Source organism: Larimichthys crocea, chromosome VI (assembly GCF_000972845.2).
Source record: "Larimichthys crocea isolate SSNF chromosome VI, L_crocea_2.0, whole genome shotgun sequence".
NCBI classification, from domain to species: domain Eukaryota; kingdom Metazoa; phylum Chordata; class Actinopteri; family Sciaenidae; genus Larimichthys; species Larimichthys crocea.
The window spans coordinates 18168012-18187564 of NC_040016.1; the positions used below are offsets into that span (position 1 = coordinate 18168012).

At 42.0% G+C, this 19553-nt stretch overlaps 2 protein-coding genes and 1 pseudogene across 2 annotated transcripts; 2 read left to right on the plus strand and 1 right to left on the minus strand.

Annotated features, from left to right (window-relative positions):
• Nucleotides 1-430: 430 nt before the first annotated feature.
• Nucleotides 431-8959, plus strand: suox (sulfite oxidase). The gene is made up of 5 exons (XM_027279738.1): nucleotides 431-571; nucleotides 3897-3970; nucleotides 4253-4424; nucleotides 5711-5968; nucleotides 6718-8959. The coding sequence occupies exons 2-5, from the start codon at nucleotides 3912-3914 to the stop codon at nucleotides 7939-7941; spliced, it is 1713 nt and encodes a 570-aa protein (XP_027135539.1). The 5' UTR covers nucleotides 431-571; nucleotides 3897-3911; the 3' UTR covers nucleotides 7942-8959.
• A 3541-nt stretch (nucleotides 8960-12500) lies between these two features.
• Nucleotides 12501-16562, plus strand: mmp19 (matrix metallopeptidase 19). The gene is made up of 9 exons (XM_010747142.3): nucleotides 12501-12656; nucleotides 12739-12824; nucleotides 12962-13092; nucleotides 14270-14482; nucleotides 14573-14818; nucleotides 14967-15092; nucleotides 15305-15469; nucleotides 15552-15679; nucleotides 15782-16562. The coding sequence occupies exons 1-9, from the start codon at nucleotides 12564-12566 to the stop codon at nucleotides 16010-16012; spliced, it is 1419 nt and encodes a 472-aa protein (XP_010745444.2). The 5' UTR covers nucleotides 12501-12563; the 3' UTR covers nucleotides 16013-16562.
• Nucleotides 16563-16818: 256 nt separating this feature from the next.
• On the minus strand, nucleotides 16819-19271 carry LOC113745885 (transmembrane protein 198-like; annotated as a pseudogene).
• Between the last annotated feature and the right edge of the window lie 282 nt (nucleotides 19272-19553).

Consider the following 19553-nt stretch of genomic DNA (forward strand, 5'->3'; position numbering starts at 1 on the left):
CCAAGTGGTTATTTTAAACACAGAAAGACTACAGAGAGTCAAATGATCCGACTCCCTAAAAAAAAAAAAAAAAACTTCCCATCACTAGTCTCCACTACCTGACAATCGAAATGTTGCTCACAAACGGAGAAGTGGTTAAAAGCTGGTTAAAATAAATAAATTAGCTCCTCTTTGAGAAAACACTGAGGCTCAAGTTCACCAAAGTGGTTATTTTAAACACAGAAAGACTACAGAGAGTCAAATGATCCGACTCCCTAAAAAAACGAACTTCCCATCACTATCTGACAACTGAAATGTTGCTCAACAATGGAGCAGTGATTAAAAGCTGGTTAAAATAAATAAATTAGCTCCTCTTTGAGAAAACACTGAGGCCTCAGTTCACCCATGTGGTTATTTTAAACACATCTAACCTCACTATTTTGGGCGTGTGATGTGTACTCGCCTCGCCTTTTTTAAACACCGGGGTGTCTCTTGAACACCACTCGCTGGACTCGCTCGTTCGTGTAACGTTTCAGAGCCGCGCAGCGTTCAGAGCCGTTTGGAGTGCAAGCAGGCGACTGACGCAACACAAGTGAGTAGTTTTAATTTATAAATAAATAAATAATAAAACACCACATATTAATGATTGCAAACAGAGTCTGGGTGAGTGTGAGCGGGCTGCTTATCAGGCGCTAACTGACGCTGAGTTAGCCATGAAGATGATTAACGGCTATTTAACGTTAAAGATTTAAAGTTAAAATGAAGTTTTAAACGTGTTCACACTGACACTGCCTTCGATATAACACGAGCCAACATTAGAGTCATGTCAACAGAGAAAAATCTGATTTCATCCTTTAATATTTGTTTGATGTCGAGTGATTTCTCAGCCACCTATAAGGCTGCTAGCTACTGCTAACTATATAAACGTGTCGCCATGACCACCGAGTTATCACGAACAGCTGTGAGAAAAGATAAACACGAGACACTCAGTGTCAGACTGAGGAGCATCCTGCACACATGGTGAATAAACATGCAGTTTGAGGGGCAATAATATCTGGATATATGATGGTGGATACATAGACAGACAGATACATACAGTAAACATACGTTAAAATTAACCTGAGATAAATCTACATTTAAATATGTACAGAGAGATTTGCAAAGAAATCAAACGTGTGCAGAGAAATCAAATATTTGTAGCAAAATTAAACATGTGCAGAGAAATCAAAGATTTGTAGCAAAATTAAACATGTGCAGAGAAATCAAAGATTTGTAGCAAAATTAAACATGTGCAGAGAAATCAAACGTGCAGAGAAATCAAACGTGTGCAGAGAAATCAAACATTTGCAGAGAAATTAAACATGTGCAGAGAAATCAAACATTTGTAGCAAAATAAACATGTGCAGAGAAATCAAACATGTGCAGAGAAATCAAACATTTGTAGCAAAATCAAACATGTGCAGAGAAATCAAACATGTGCAGAGAAATCAAACATTTGTAGCGAAATCAAACATTTGTAGCGAAATCAAACGTGCAGAGAAATTAAACATTTGTAGCAAAATTAAACGTGCAGAGAAATCAAACATTTGTAGCGAAATCAAACATGTGCAGAGAAATCAAACATGTGCAGAGAAATCAAACATGTGCAGAGAAATCAAACATTTGTAGCAAAATTAAACATGTGCAGAGAAATTAAACATTTGTAGCAAAATCAAACATTTGCGGAGAAATCAAACATGTGCAGAGAAATCAAACATTTGTAGCAAAATCAAACATATGCAGAGAAATCAAACATGTGCAGAGAAATCAAACATGTGCAGAGAAATCAAACATTTGTAGCAAAATCAAACATTTGCGGAGAAATTAAACACGTGCAGAGAAATTAAACAGGTGCACAGGATTTAAAAATGTGCGGGTTAAACATTTGCATAGAAAATAAATGTATAACTGTGATAATAAGTTAACCAGTCCTAAACATTTATACAAAAAAAATAGAAAGTGACCGTAAAAATATGAGCTAGAACTACAAACGCATGCAAAATTTATATACATGTACGTTTATATAACTGAAATGTTACTTAGTTTTTGTCCCAAATGAGACGTCACGCATATTCTTTTACAATTCACAACATGTTTTAAATGTGACTAACTCTGTAGACAATGTGGACGCCTGTTCAGTGTTTTACTGTGACTCTTTTGTTAGCTGGTCACCTCATTGTTTTGATTCCCCGAAGATAACCCTACAGATCCACAGCATTATCTTAAATGTAATGGAAACAGTAGGAGGTTATCATTCCACCCTGCTGACCCCTCAGAGTTGAAGTAGTCTCACTCCTCTGGCTCCTGGTAGGCATGCTGTCACAGTGAAAGCTGGCTAAAAGATAACCCGGCCTAATCTTAATGGCCACTGTTGATAGCGATAAGACAGGTGTAATTGATTGATAAAGCAGAGCTTCTCCACATGCTCTCTGTTTGTTTTGTCCTACCAGTTAACTTACAACGAGACTTTTTTACAACACAGTGAAAACACATTGCCTGCAGTGAAATCTGTGTTCGTACTTTATCCTTCCAGTCAGTCAGTTACTCGTAAAGCAGCCCAACCCAGAGATGTTTTTCTAAACGTTAGATACATTTGGCGAATCATTATTAAGTGATAACTAACTTTCTAAAAAATGTCAAGGTGTTGTCAACAAGACGAATCCCTGTTAATACTGGTAACACGTTTCAGTTGGTTCTTTTAATGCTGGGCGAACGGTCAGTGTTTACTATAATCAAACATTGCTCTGTGGAGTGAAGTGAAGCCTCCTCCTCTCCTCTGTTCACTCCCCCTGAGCTGGTTGGCTCCTTTTTTGAAGGCTGAAGTAACTCCTGGTTGGTCAGTTCAGAAGGAGTAGGTTTTATTTATGCAAAGCAGGCCTGCTGTGTCTATATAACATGATATAATATAATATAATGAGACTGTACCTTTAGACCTCAAGTAAGACAGCGGCGGGTTTGTTGCTGTACCATGTAAGGATGGAAAAGATTGAAAGACCAGTGTATAACAGGTCTGATTGTTTATACAATCCCTCATTGACTCCTGATCAGTTTTCTCTGTGCAAAATAATAGTAGGCCAACATGTATCTAACGCAACTGTTTTATTATTTGTCTGAACACTGTCAGAAAAACGTGCTGCCACCGAGCACAGAGGAATATGATTCCCATCGTAGGATCGTACAATTTTGGAAGTGATTCTTGATTCCCATCCGTAATCCTATACTATGCTCACCTAATGTGTTACGTGTCACAACACGTCACTGACAAAACCTGTATTCAGTAGCACTGTTACAGGTCTTTGCAAGCTAATCTTAACTTGTACAGTTTGCGTATTCATCTAAATGTACATTCTCATTTTAATAAGACTGATAAAAGTTCAGTTAAGAAGCTGCTGAACGCTTGAATATCATGGTTGGGGAAAACAAATATTATCTACCAGCCAAATGCCGGTGAATGCTTTTGTATTTGCTTTGTCTGCTCTCGGCCAGCGGTTCCCAAACCTCAGGGTCACGACAGGATAAATCTGAGGGGTCACAGGATCACCGACTGGATGATCATTTTAAGACTTTCTATAAAATATTGTGCAGTTATTCCTCTTTAGGCCTCTAGAAATGACTCATGAATCCGTCTGCGGAGCAAAGATAAGTCCTCAGCTGAACTGTTCATAGCTTAGATAAAGTAAATACCTGTTAGGAGGGGTCGCATGTACACATGGTTTTTATTTTAAGGAACTCATGCTCCTGATAAACCGGAATACTTGTTTTTTACTGTATTTCACTGTGGGGTTTGTGTGTTTTCAGTCACTTCTTTATACAAATCCAGACTGTCGCTGCAACGTGTTGTTTCACTGTCAAATGACTTTTGTTACTTTTGTTCCCAGCCAAACATCAGTGCCATGCTGCTTCTCAGACGCTGCCACAGACTGACTCGATTTGGTCCTCTCAACACCCAAAGGTACGGCACTGTACGGCCTCCTTCTCTGTGTAAGACATTTACTTGTCCTGCCGCTGACAGAGGAGTTAAGTTTTGTCCGGTCTGAGCTCCACCCAGTCAAAGGTCTCAGTGTAACTAAAAATACTCAAACGGACAACTGGAGCTGTGTTGTACGTTTCTGTAACATTTTTGTGGACTACCTTTTTTTATTTTGAGTTCTCTTATTCTTAAATACTCAGGTTAAATTGAGACCTAATGAGCTTGGCTTGAAGATCACATTTCCATTTATTTTTAATTTCACAGGCATCAAGCGGCACCTGCCGTAGCGTCGTGTGCAGTTCGTCTCCGGAGCGGCAGCAGCGGCGAGGACCAGAGATCGTACCAGCATGCCCACGGTCCCAGCTGGAGACAGGCCTTAGCGGGCGTGTTGGCTGGTACGGGGGCCGTACTGGCTTATGGCCTCCACCACCACAAGGTGAAGAGGAGATAAGACAGTCAATGTTTGATACGCTTTTGTTGTGCCAAGGCTTAAATAATGTCAGTTAACTGCTGACGATCATTATGACAAGCTTGTGATGGGCAACAGCTTTACAACTTTAGACGAAATGGCTCGGCAATGCGTCGTCCTTTGCCAAATGCTTTACCTGAAAGGTTTCTAGAGGAGCGCAGTGTAAATATAAAGTTACAGTCTCAATTGTAAAAGTATTGCATGATTAGCAGTTTAATAACATTCAATTTAAAAAGACAAAATGTGCAGTGTTCCCTCTCAGTCACACCCTTTTATGGCTTTTTACATTTACAGTTGGGGCTGTAACCTCATCTGTACAATGTCACATTGTGTCACTGAGCTCAATGTCTCATCCCTATAGAGAAGAGAAATAAGGAAGTTTAGACTTGAGAAATTCAAGAGCGCATTATGACATCAACTCCCCAGACTGCTGACCACAGATGCCGCAGATAGCTCATGGGAATTTTTTATTATTGTTTTATATTCTAAAGTGTAACTTAGATACTAAACTTACTCAACCTTTACTATGCAGTTTGTTGCACCCGATTTCTCAAAAACGGATTTCACATTTAGTGTGTGCTTCAGTCAGAAGCTTCTACTTCCCGTTCTTTTGTGTTGTGTTGTTGCTTGGCAAACAAAATCCGTGTAACCGATGAACACGTGTTGTTTGCACAGTCCAGGTTGAGGCCTTTCACAACACCAGTGTGGGAGCAGTGGCTGATGGCTGGAACTTGTAGCTCAAATGTAAAAGTTTTGTTAAAAAAAATGTTGTTTTCTACCTGAAAGCATCAGGAATTGTTATTTTACAGGACTGCATTAATATTAATATATGATGTATTACAATATATATCATATATGCTGCTTAATAACAGTGAGTTTATGATAAAGTTTCTTTTATGGTGTCAGTGTAATGTTGAAGGAGTTTAGGCTGATGTGTGGTGAGAACATTCCCACACCAGGATCAACACTCAAACATCCCATGACATAAGTATAAATAAATACAGAATTAAATGAAAAATGATCAATCAAATAATCAATTTTGGTAATGAAAAACACTGTTTCTTCTTTGTTTTATTTATACATACATATGTAATTTTTTTTGTCCTTCGTGTAGAGACTTAATAGTGACGAATAATTACAGTTTGCATCACAGTTGTACTGGGCAAAATGTAGTTTTGCAACCTGTCTTCTTTTTTAAATGTCTATTTTGATGGATCACAAAACTGACGTCTCCTGTCTTCTGTCCGTTGCAGGCCGAGCAGGTGGACACCATCGAGAAGGCTTCGGCTCTTCCCATCTTCACCCAGGAAGAGGTCACCAGTCACCGCTCTCTGGAAGATGGCGTGTGGGTCACCTACAAAGGCGCCGTCTACAACATCACTGAGTTTGTGGCCATGCACCCTGGTGGGGATAAAATCTTGCTGGCGGCAGGTGGAGACCTTGAACCCTTTTGGGCGCTGTATGCCGTACACAAGCAGGAGCATGTGCTGGAAATCCTCGCAGAGTATAAGGTGAGTTATTTAACTTAATGACAGATTGAAGCCAAATTACAAAAAAGGACACAACTCCAAGACCAAAAAGTGACGTGACTGGTGTCTCCACGTACTTTAATATACCTTTCTCTGACTAGTTTCTTCTACTGACACAGAAAAAAAATATTATTTACTATGAAACCAGTGAACTGTGGGTATAACATTAACAGTGAAGTGCGTTCACTTGGTGGAACAAGTTCCATCAAACAGGGCGTTCAACACAAATCTGAGACAAGACTTGGCCACGAGCACCAAACACTGTAGCCAATGTTTCTAAGCCTACATGTAGACATTTGAGTTCAACCTTTGGCTGGAAAACAGGACAGAAATAATCGAATAGAAAACCTAATTTGAAAGAAAAACTTACATCACCGTTTGCACAATAACTTCCCCGTGTAAGGATTTATTGAGTGTACAAGTCCATGAAAGTTCTTAGCTGTATCTCTGAGAAGTAGAAACAGATTTACGTGAATGGTGAACTCGTCGAGCTCTTGATCTCTGACATGTATGAAAACGTCGAGTGCACATTGTACAGTAAGGAAAACGGCTGTAGGCTAAATTCTGGCACTCCCTCAAGTGGTCAATGACAAAAATGCGTTTCTTGGTAATGTAATCTTTGCCTTTGAATTGAATTTTAGACTTGACATTTAAGTAATATGTGATAGCTCCTAGCATTGAGTCACGTGTGGCCTAATAAAATCTTTTTTTGTGTCTGTGGTTAATATAAGATCGGCGAGCTGAGAGCAGAAGACCTGAAGAAGCAGCAGTCTGTCAAATCGTCTGACCCCTACTCTTCTGACCCCGAGCGTCACCCCGTGCTGCGCATCAACAGCCTCAAGCCTTTCAATGCTGAGCCGCCTCCCGAAATCCTCACCGACAGCTACATCACCCCGTCTCCTATCTTCTTCAAAAGAAACCACTTGCCGGTTCCTCAGGTGGATCCTGGTTCTTACCGGCTGCACGTGGAGGGGCTACCTGGAGGAGCGCTGACGTTGTCCTTAGAAGAGTTGAAGACTCGATTTCCGAAGCACACCATCACCGCCACGCTGCAGTGCGCCGGTAACCGCCGCTCTGAGATGAATAAGGTCAAGCAGGTGAAAGGACTGAACTGGGGCATCGCTGCGATCAGTAACGCTACATGGAGCGGCGCGAGGCTTAGGGATGTTCTGCTGGCAGCTGGTTATGGGCCAGATGTGGCCAAGAGGGCTTGCCATGTTCAGTTTGAAGGTCTGGACAAAGATGTGACGGGGACTACCTACGGTGCTTCCATCCCTTTAAACAAGGCAGTTAGCGAGGAAGGCGATGTGCTGCTGGCTTATGAAATGAACGGCGAGGATCTCCCCGCCGACCACGGTTACCCTGTCCGGGTTGTGGTACCAGGCACAGTGGGTGCTCGCAATGTTAAGTGGCTGGGGAAGATCATAGTGAGCGCTGAAGAGAGCAGCAGCCACTGGCAGCAGAACGACTACAAGGGCTTCTCCCCTGCAACGGACTGGGACACAGTGGACTTCAAATCCGCTCCGGCCATCCAAGAGCTGCCAATTCAGTCAGCGATCACCGTGCCGGCAGACGGCACTGCGGTTGACCGCAGCGGTGAAGAGGTGACTGTGAAGGGTTACGCTTGGAGTGGTGGGGGCAGAGAGGTGGTGCGTGTAGATGTCTCTCTGGATGGAGGAAAGACGTGGCAGGTGGCCCAGCTGAGGAGCAGCGACAAGGACCAAGCACCTGAAGTCTCGCCGCCACCTGGACGAGCCTGGGCCTGGAAGCTGTGGGAGATAACAGTTCCTCTTCCTGCCGAGGCGCAGGAGCTGGAGATAGTCTGCAAGGCGGTCGACAACAGCTACAACATGCAGCCCGACACAGTTGCGCCCATCTGGAACCTCAGGGGCGTGCTGAGTAACGCCTGGCACAGAGTGAAGGTGAAGATCCGAGAGGATGAGAGCGAGGAATAGACTCAGTGGTTTGATCCACAAAAGGTACACGACTGTCGTCAGAGAGTCACTCAGCAGGAGATCATGAAGATGTCGCACAGCATTTTTATATTTGTATAATTTGGCAACAAATACAGGTTGTTGTTTCTTTTGACAAAGCCTTAAAGTATTAATGCAATCAAAGCCTGTGAGATTTTTTTTTATCATTGTGTAGCTAGAAAATAGCTAAAGGCTGTAAATGACAAAACATGTCCAAGTTTTATCGAGCGATGATTCACTCGCACTTTTGTCTTAAGTGAAGATGTAATTCAGTTAATTCTGTCGAAAATAAAACATTTATTTTTGTAATCCGTATCGATGTTCTCAGTGCTGGAGATACGCACAGTGCTAAGATTGTTCTATTATCGTCAGTCAAAAAGGAGGCTACTAGAGTTGTTCACTTTACTTTAGAGAGAGAGCAACCGGAGTTCAGCAAGACTGGGATCGCCTCGTAAATCATTGGGATGAAATGGCGTTTTCTTATCTGCAGCTGTGGCTTTTTCATTTAGGAAGATAAACTAACTTTTTCAGGGAGAAGTTTGAGCAGCTTAAAGAGAAAAAAAAAAAAAAAAACAGGAGCATCATCAAAGCTTTTAGTCATCAAAAGTTTTTAGTCTGTAAATCAGAGGCCGCTCAGTTTGTGGACTGAAGTACCTCATTGTGGAGACAGAGCTCAAGTTCTCTGAGTTTATGCTGCAACACTCGAACTGCGTGTGCTCGGTGTCTCTGCTCTGTAGTAGTGTGAAGAGGATTTAGGTTTTTTTTTAGAAAGATGGTTGAGGGTTGACTGTAAATAATGTGTTAACCTAAATATCTTTCTTTTTCAAGATCATTGAAACATTCAGTTATAATAATAATAATTTGTCTGTTGTGTTGACAGTTGAATGTCTAAGCTGTATTCACGCAGTCCCGTGATCAGCATTTGAATTATACTGAACACTAATGTTTTGTGCAAAATGTGCATCATTGTTGAAGATGAAGAATAAATGACTCTATTTTACACTTTTGCTGATTCAGTTGCTGACTTGTGCCTTAAAATGCATCTTAGACCAGTTATTGTTTTGTGTGCAGAAAATTAAAATTACTCATTTTTTAAAACTAATATGCTAAAAATAGCGGCACAATGCAGTGCTTTTATTTTTCCACTCACAGTGATTAAAGTCTGTGTAAAGGCAATTCTGAGGTTTCTTTCAAAATACATGAAATATGTTGGAAAATAGTTGCTGAAAAGACTTTGAACCATATATTACTGAAAGAGTCAGTCGGAAAAAAACACTTTTTCCACATGAGCGACAGGACATGACAACTTCCTTTGTCTTTTAAAATGTTGACTCAAAAACAAAGTAAATTACAAGGTCTGACGCACAGATGTTGCTTCCACCATGTTCTGACTCGACACTTAAAGTATACACAGTCAGTTACCATAGTTACCACTATATAGTGACATCACATCATTGAATTGAGAGCATAGAAACATTTTTAACCTTTTACACATTATTAATTGTGTATTCTAAACTAACATACTCTAAGCCTTATATGAATTATAATGAAGTTATCATCAATCATTTAAACTGTTTTTAACTTAAATTACCAGCTGATATACCCACTGAACTCTGGAGAAAAACACACTGAGAATGCAGAGGAGGGTCGAGACGGGACGGGCTTGTAGAGAGGAGAGGAGTTGAGCCGCGTCTCCCCTCTGTTGTTATGGGACATGTGCGGTCTCTTAGCAACAAATGGACGAGCTAATGGAGCCACGCAGAGTATGGATGCAGTCTGATGTGCTTCACAGAGACATGGCTGCTCAGGGACACTACGGACCAGAACATCTCCGTCCGGATGTTGACCTGCTCGCCGTTGGACTCCGTCCATACTATCTGCTGAGACAGATCCTGCATGTCAGCATCGTTGTCCTGTCCACCCCTCCCTCTGCAAACCAACATTTGCCTGCAGCACCACACACACCATCATCTTCACCGCCTTCTGTAATCTGACACTAATATGGCCAATCACTTTTTGAAGTTGTTGCACATTATTTAACTGTATATAACTGTAAATTTGATCTTTTATATACCTTTAATATATATATATATATATAGTTGAAATATATATATATTTGTTCTTAATAGATGGTTACTTGTTTACATATGTTGTTTTTGTTTGTTTGTATACTGGAGTATTGTAACAAAAAATAATTTCCCCCAGAGATTATTAAAGTATTTCTGATTCTGAGGCGATCTAAAATATAACATCAGCTCTTACACGTTGGTGATATGTTTCTGGTTTAGGAAGCTGAAGCTGATTCTGCTAAAATTCAACAACAAGATGCAGTGCTTTGTTGAGCAGCAATAAAATCTTTTTTTTTTAAATCCAGAAACAAAGTTTGAGCTGCAAAGATTCATTCTGTCCTAAATCTTCGTCTGCTACTTTTACTTAGTGGTTCGTAAATGTGGTGACAGAGGAAACAGGATATGGAGTGACTCAGACAGTATCCTGCAAAAGATGTTGCAGCTGGGAGAAAGGAGAAGAGGAAGGAAGGAAGAAAAGGGAGGGAGGGCGGATCATGACAAACGACTGGAGTTTGTCCTTTTTCATCACAGTTCATGATTTGTGCAACAAGCACTGGGAGTCACAATGATGTCATCGTGAGGAGTGACCTGGCATTTTGCCCTGAATAAGATTAAAACATGTTCTTCTGCACGTTGTTCTCTCTGACATGCTTTTACGTACATTTTACATAATAAAGTCAGATTTAGTCCAGGATTTTCCATGCATGACGAATTTCCGTGGGGCGACGTTTGTTTATTAGCATTTAGAGGCCACTGACCAAGCGGGAAAGTCATTTTTGTTATAAACTTTTCATTCTGATCTGTCTCTGAGTCATAAATAACAAAAACTGCGGCGAGCAGAATCATCAAAGATATAAAAAAACCTTTTTTTTATGGCTCTGCATTTGACCCAGGCTGTGAGAATCAATGTATTCTGTTGGTTTCAGGCCTCTGATGTTGCTATGAGTACGTATGCGGTGAGTCTGACTCTGCATCACCCACAAAGTCTTGGAAAAATGACAGAAAGTGAAGGAAAAAAAAGCAACTGACAACATTTTGTGGAAAACAGCCTCATTCAACACATATAATGTACTTCCACTTCTTCCCTCCTTCCTTCTTTCTCTTCCCTTATTTTAATTTTTAATTGACATATTTACCGTAGATACAAATCAGATGAAGCTGACTATTAGTTTTGCTCATCTGAAGGTCAGCAAATACAGACTTGTGTCACCTTGGTGGTGAATGCAAACCAGTGCACTAAGGCTTTGGTTTCATTTGTCCGTGTGGTAAGTTGTGATGCAGTGAGGAATGTGCAGCATGTGGACCGGTTGAATATTAGTTAGAAGACTTTCTGTGTTGGAATAAACAAGAATAAGCCTCACCTAATTGTCTGCATGAGTAATTCTTAAGCTTAATGCTAAATCTAATAACAGATACTGTAGCAAGGATGGGGGACACCATTGGCACACAAAGACCAGACTATAATGTTGATGTGTTGCCTCCTGTTTAATTCTGTAAGGTACTTTACAGTCGTACAATGATTTACTGCATGCATCTTGAGACCAGATGTTTGGTCTGACAATGCCACTGTAACATTCACAACAGTCGATTGATGTGGTCCTTTCCTAAAGTTTGTGACGAGAACATACAAATGTCCTAATAAGGCCTAAATAAACCTTCTGCAAACTAATCTAAATATATCAAAATTATGTCACTGCTGCTCAGATGACATAAGCAGAAATTTGATTTGGCTGTTAAGGCGAAAACAAGAATAGCACCGAAACTTCCTGGTGATTAATAAAGTCATCAGACAAACACTCAATATGACAAAATGCATTAGACTTCCTCAGCTTCTTCCCTCTTTGATCGAATTATTAAAAACAAAAGTCCATATAATACATTGCTAACGTTACTGATTTTGATTTTGTGATGGAAACGAAGAAAATCATCAGCACACGGCTTCATTTAGAACAAGTTGTGTCTCATCTTAGTCTATTAAAAACATACCACAAACCTGTGTTTGTGTTTTGGTGGCGAGATGACAAATATTGTCTGCATTTTAAACATTGTTTGGTGCCTTGAAAATCCTGGGATGGGATAGGTGTGGGGAGGACGGTGTGGCCAACACACCAGCTGTAAGTTAGGAAATACAGTGCTGTGTTAACACAGAAGAACTCTATAAAAAGGTATTGACCTTGAAGGACTCACATGGGAATTTTATAGTGAGAGTTATGTTCAGGGTGAACTATCTCTTTTCAGTGAGTTTAAAGAGCAACATGACCCTGTACGTCAGTGGAGCGTGAAGCCCACTTCTGGAGCAACCCCGTCCTCCCTCAATAACTGTGCAGACAGACATGGCTTGAGGACAGCTGGCTGCTCTTGTAATCCTCATTCTTCAGAGATGGTTCATCGTGACCACAGGGCTGACTCATGCTCCCGAGCAGAGTTTAAAACCGCTGGAGTGCTCAGAGAACAAACAGAGTCTGCTGTGGGACCCCACTGAACACTTCTTAGCCCTGGATATTTGGGACAAAAAATTAAAAAGAAAACTTGAATATGGACTACACAGCAATGCTACTGCTGCTAGTGCTTAACATCACTGGAGCAATCTGTGCAGTGGTGCAATGGACAGAATTAAATGAAGCAAAGGTAAGATGATACTTTGATTTGTAATTTTAAAAAAACATACACTGGCAAAGAGCTTCATCATTATCTGCCTCTGCATTCACAGGCCTATCTGAAGCAGTTTGGATACCTGAATGACCCCGCTGATCCACAGGACCCTCATTACCTGGAGGAGATCATTGAAGCTCTCAAGTAAAATACACACTAATGGAAACACATGCAGCTGCTTACAATAAACTGTCGTGGAATATATTAGATCTATATGAGGTTATGCTGGAATGTAGTGGAGGAGGATCAAATCAGTTTGCAAATGTTTGCTTTGTCTCCAGGGTTTTCCAGAGGGTGAATGATCTGCCACCTACTGGAGAATTAGATGAAGCTACAATGGATGTGATAAGGCAGCCACGCTGTGGCATTGAGGACCCCTTCAACAAGAAACATCACAAATACAGAATGTTGGGTGAGTCAACAGAAAGTCTTGATTTTGTCTTTTGTAGGTACTTGATATGTTATTTACTTTGAATGCACACTGAGGGTAGTTATAAGTCTAGTAACCAAGTGTTTGGATCAGCAAACAGTATATATTTGATCAATTTCAGACTTTTCAGACAAGTTTTGGAGAAATCATTGGATCTCTAAATGCAGCAGTTATTTCATCACCTCTATTTTAAGCTGTATTAGTGAGATTGCTGAAATTGTTGTTGTGTTGTGTTGTTGTGATGTTTCAACATAAGTAGCAGTATTGGGTGACTAATTTAAAGTATTATGAAAGAGAACATAATTAGATGTGGTTTGTTTCCATGTAATCATTCTCACTGTTCATTTTGGACTTAGAAAATATGAGACTTAGTGACAGTTTTGTTGCCATTTAAAATCAAATCTAATTTTATTTGTATAGCCCAAAAAGTCACAAAGTGCATTTGCCTCAGAGGGCTTTACAGTCTGTACAGGGAGTGACACCCTCTGTCCTTAGACCCTCGGTTCAAGTGAGGAAAAACGTTCCCACAAAAACCCTTTAACAGGGAAAAAAGGTGGAAGAAACCTCAGGAAGAGCCACAGAGGAGGGATCCCTCTCCCAGGACGGACAGACGTGCAATGGATGTCACGTGTACAGGACAAATCAACACAAACATAATTGTACAATCACAATGAATGATAAAATGACAATGAATTACAATGACTGATAAAATGATTACAGTAGCAGTGGAACCTGTGATAGAGATAGAGAGACACAGATGCACATCGGCAGCAAATCATTAACTAACTATAAACTGTAATGGAGATATGGTAGCAATAATGACAGTGGTAATATGTGTAGTGGACGTTGTGCAGGATCACAGCAGCAGCCACGATCCACGAGAACCTGCTGGACGACAGAGCAAAGAAACTCCGGGGAAGAAGTTTAGTTAGTAACATCTGCATCTTCAGCCAATACCGTGCCTGACTAGGCATAACCCTGAGAGAGAACTAAGGGAAGTGTTGACCGTGTCTGCCTCCCAAACCCAGAATGGTAGTTTGTTCCACAGAAGAGGAGCCTGATAGCTGAAAGCTCTGGCTCCCAATCTACTTTTGGAAACTATAGGAACCACAAGTGTGTAGTAAGGTACTATGAGGTTGTGATGACTATTCTCGTGCAGGTCGCTGGAGAAAGAAGAGTCTGACCTACCGCATCCACAACTACACGCCTGACATGAAGAAGACAGACGTCACAATGGCCATCCGTGCTGCCTTCAAGTACTGGAGTGATGTGACTAATTTAACCTTCAGAGAGATCCACTATGGCAGAGCGGACATAAGGATCTCCTTCCATAGGAAAGATGGCACCTGCTCTGTCCCATTTGATGGCCGTGGTTAGTTTCTTTCTTTAAATATACAGTATGTTTACACTGCTATTGTCCCATGTAACGCTCACTTAAACTGTTTCTGTGTACCACCTGTAGGTCATGTACTGGCCCATGCTGAGTCACCAGAATCTGGCATTGTTCATTTTGATGAGGATGAGTTGTGGACCGAGGGATCATATTATGGTACTAATATACGTATTGTAGCTGCCCATGAAATTGGCCATGCACTCGGCCTGGGTCACTCTGAGTTCAGAAGCGCTCTGATGGCTCCGGTCTACTCTGGTTACCGCGATAACTTCAGGCTCCATCGGGATGATGTCAGAGGCATCCAAGCACTATATGGTGAGTGCATCAAGGAGATCCACTGGACTGGATCAGAGCTGACACAAACTGTTGACCTGCACATATAATAACAGATGTATTGTGATTAGACCCTGACAGTACACATATTAGAGCTGATAATAACAGCTTCAACTTCTCTGTTTCACAGGTAAACCCATCGCCAGCACTTCAGGCAGCACCATGAGCCCAACAACTCTATTCCCCACAGACAGCAGCCATGGTACCGGGAGCATCCCTGACCCCTGCACTGCCACGCTGGATGCCATCATATTAGGTAAGTTAGAGAAGAAAAGCTTTACTTGACTTGTTGGACCACAACAAACTGTCTGTGTGTGCTACAGTAAGAGTTTGAAGAGGTCATAAAAAAGGCAAAATCAGTTTATTTATCTTGGGGAAACAAGTCATCTTTCTGAATGGGCATCAACATCATACAAAGACTTTTGTAGGACCATGAAATGTTCAATAGCTCACTGTATGTTTTATCAGGTCCATGGAAGAAAACCTTTGCGTTCAGTGGTGATTACGTGTGGACAATCTCTGACATGGGACACAACGTACCAATGAAGATTAACCTGCTGTGGAGGGATCTCCCCGGAAACCTGAATGCTGCTGTGCACTCTCAAAGAACCAACAAGACCTACTTTTTTAAAGGTGCGGTTGTTTGTCCAATACTTTTGTCATGTGTTATGTGCACCTTCTCCAGAGTTAACATCTGTACTGTTTCTGGTCACAGAAAATAAAGTGTGGAGGTATACCAACTTTGTGCTGGACAGTGGCTACCCAAAACCGGTCAAACGGATCCCTGGTAATATCGATGCAGCATTTTACCTGGAGAGGAACAAGAAGCTGGTCTTTATCAAGGTATCTATGATCAGAACATGACGTGCAGAAGCATTTAATATGTCCATATTGGTCACTCAACTTGCAGAAACTCAATTTTATCCCATCTCTTTGCCTATGCAGGGTTCAGAGTACTGGCAGTGGGATGAGCTGAAGTACACCAACTTGGCCCTATACCCCAAACCGCTCTCTATGCTCTTCACCGGAGTGCCACCCAGTCCTGACGCAGCCTTTACTTGGACCAACGGCAAGATCTTCATCTTTAAGGGAGACGAGTACTGGCGCATGAACGAGCTGCTGAGAGCCGACAGAGGATACCCACTGAGCAAGAAGGAGCGTTGGATGCGGTGCTAAGGGTCAACCATCAGGGGGCAGCAGGCACCAAGAGGTCCTCAGCAAAGAGGAGGGGTGCTGGTTCCACTCCATGGGCATTGACAACCAGACAACCTCAACAGGATGATAGATTGTAAATCTACTGCGGAATTGATTTAATTTCACTGGATCTGATTTAAATCAACATAACCCTGTCCTCTGCAGCAGTTTGTGAGGCTTAGTTCTTGAGCACAAATGTGTGTTTTTGTGACTGTGAGAATTATGTAAGCTTTTGTATAAACTCAGGGAGAGACCAAGGGAGGCCTTTCTGTTTTTCTCTCTAACATATGTGTTGGATTATGTGTCTTAATACTTTCAGTAAGATGTAATATGACGATGGGAGTGTGCACTTTCTGTTCAGACATTTTGTTTAACCAATTAACAAGGCATTTCGAGCGCGTTCGGTGCTGTTAAGTGTTACTAAACACTTCAATTATCTCATGAATCACGCTCATCTGCAATAAATCATTGATTCTCTTAAGTGTAAATGTAGCATTTTATACAATAAATAAAGTGTCAGCTGTCAAAAGTGCCTTTCTGGTTTGATTCAATTCCCTGTCACCATAAAAGTCGCCACATATTTAATGTTCACTATGATTAAAGGCTAGACGGTCTGTCCTGCATTGTGTTGTCTAGAGAAAGAAAAAAACTTTGGAGGCGCCATGGCAACCCAGGGTAGGAAATCCTCCCTGTGACCTCTTTCTTGCCCATGAAAAATCTGGTGAGTAATACCGACAGCGTTGCTAGGATCCCAAAGTGACAAACAAGAGTGCAATGAGTAAAAACAGTTTTTGTTTTTTATCAAACGCATTTATTTATATTTCTATCAACAGGTATGTACAGATTCAGGTAACAAGTGCACTGTCCCTGCAAAATTCAAACAAAAAAAATGGATAATTATTTAAAAATCTACAAATTAACAACAAACATGCTTTGTTTTTGTTTTTTTGTCCTTTTTTTTTTTCCAACACTACCATGTACTTGGTCATTATATAAATTAAATTATAAAACGTTTACTCCACAAGCATACTCGGCTGTCTAAATTGCTTCACTTATTCATATTCCATGTATCCAACTACATGTCATATCGTACTCTCTCACCACACTCCGTCTAAACAAAAATAAAAATACACAAAATGAAAGGCAGTTTAACGATAAACTTTCACAAATCCTACGACCACACAGTTATCGGTAAGACAGAAAATGACGCACAACACTTCATGGCAATGACTAACTTTTTTTTTAAAGTACAGTACATGTAATGTCAAACAAATTGCTTTGTCGTGTTCACTACCAAAACAGAAGTTCATCCGTTTTTTGAGGCTCGTACTTGCCGTTTATGTATTTAATACACGATGAGGGGAAATGAAGGACCTTACTGTGTTAGTATCTGGTTTTAAGTGTTTCTCTGAGAAACACAGTGGTTGCAGTGGTTATAGCTTGACACGTCTTAGTTCTCCCCCCAAAAAAAGCAGCATTCTCTTTCTCTGAACACCCGGGACTGACACACCGATAGGAGAAATCATCCTCACTCCACATCAATCATGCGCAGAGGGGAGCAGTTTATTGGCTCTACTCTACGTTAGGAAGACACAGTTGGAGAACCAGAAAAAAAAAAGCACTAAGTATTCCCTTCTTATCACTACACGTGGCTGTGCAATTCTTGCTCAGACCCTGACGACTGGTGTTGTAGCCGTAAGGGGAGCCGTGGACCCGGTGTCATAGTCCATGTCGATCATGGTGTGGTTGGCAGTGCCCAGGCTGCTAAGGGAAGTGCCTGTGCCCATCTGTCTGTCCCGCAGACTTTGCAGGTAGCTCTGTGAAGAACAACACAGGGAGAGATGGATGAGGGACACAAAATGGTGGAGTTAACTTAAGCATGCATATTTTATAAGCAAAAAAAAAAAAAAAGGCATCAGTATCTACAGCACACGCCATGTTGGGTGACACTGACCGGTGCCAGTAGATCCCCAGCGTAACGTTTCACTGGGTGGGTTTACGGCGGTATGTGCCTTCCTGCCACCTGCCTGCTGTCGCTTCTTGGCGTCCTTCTCTCGAATCCGCATCAGCTGGACTCTCTTCTGCCTCCGACTGATAACGACTACAAAGGAAAGGACAAGGCGGCTTTACAACGCTTTATCGTTAAATAAATTCGGACTATGAGGTACGGTGGATTGTAAGTGCGTTTTTACAGTCTAAACTTGAAACATGAAAACATCTGACGCATATTTATCAGACTGCAAAAGTTTGTGAGTAAAGTGGAGGATTTGGAAGAGCTCGATAACTGTGAAGACAATTTTCTACTACTCCAGGGCTCTTTAGAGAATTATTACCCACACCCATAACAGATCAGAGAGTCAGAGGCGCATGATATTTCCTCCTTACCCTCAGTGTGTGTGAAAGCTGTCATCTGTCAGTTTCCACTGGACCAGTACTCCAATGAGGCTGAGGGCGGGCCAGATGCCCAAAATGACCCAGCTGTACAGCAGAGAGGTGGCCCGGTTGTAAGGCGCAAGCATTCATACACATGCGTGGCCAAAGCCAGCATCTCCACAAAGTAATCAGCGCAAACTGTCATGATAGCTGCCCGAACACAGACGTGGAGATCATGGTGAAGAGCTTTTGCCACTGCAGCGTCAGCACAGCGAACAGCATGCCTGTTCCCAGGAGTGCACCCAGTGGGACCCAGACTGTGGTGGAGTGTAGAACTGGTGAGTGACAGCAGGGCGGCGAGGGCCAGAGGAGGCCAAGCAGAAGGCCGGTCATGAAGAGGCCGACGCTTCGCACCAGCATAGTGACCAGACCGCAGAGCAGGCCTATACCGAGGCCTATACCGGCGCTGGCCTCACGCTCAGTGAGTGTCCAGTACGTGCTCCTTGGGCACAGCAAGAAGATGATGACGGAGCCGAACATCAGACCAGACAGGAACAGACAGCCTTGAAACAGCGATAACCTGGAAGTAGTAGAAACACAATGTCAAACGTCGCTGACTAGAACCAGAGATGAATTTTCACTTTGATGTTGTGTAAAATCCCAAAACATAAATTTTTCATCTCATTTATGTCAGGTCTGTGAGCCAGCAGGGAACCCTCACCAAAGAAACAGTAGATGATGCCAAACAGACAACACGAGCAGATGACGCAGGGATGACGTCATACTTTCGCCTATCTCCAACTGCAGGCGTCAACCTCGGCGAGGCCTGCCCCAACCCCTCGGAGCTCAGCTCAGTGGGATCTGCCATTCTGGATCAAATGTGGGAGGCTGAAGTTCGGGACAAGGATAGAACTTCTGGTGCCGTTATCTCAGGTCCATCTGAGCCGGTTTTGGTGACCTTAAGAGAAGAGAAGTGTTGATGAATAATGGACAAATAAAAAAAAGAGCGTGGATGAAATTCTTCGGGGTCAACTGTGACTTCTTCTTCTCCGCGCTGTATGTGCAGCTGTCGCAACCTCAACGCGCAAAGATATGCAAGTCGGTGCAATCCTGCAGTCCGGGCACGCACACAAGCAGCTCATTCACACGC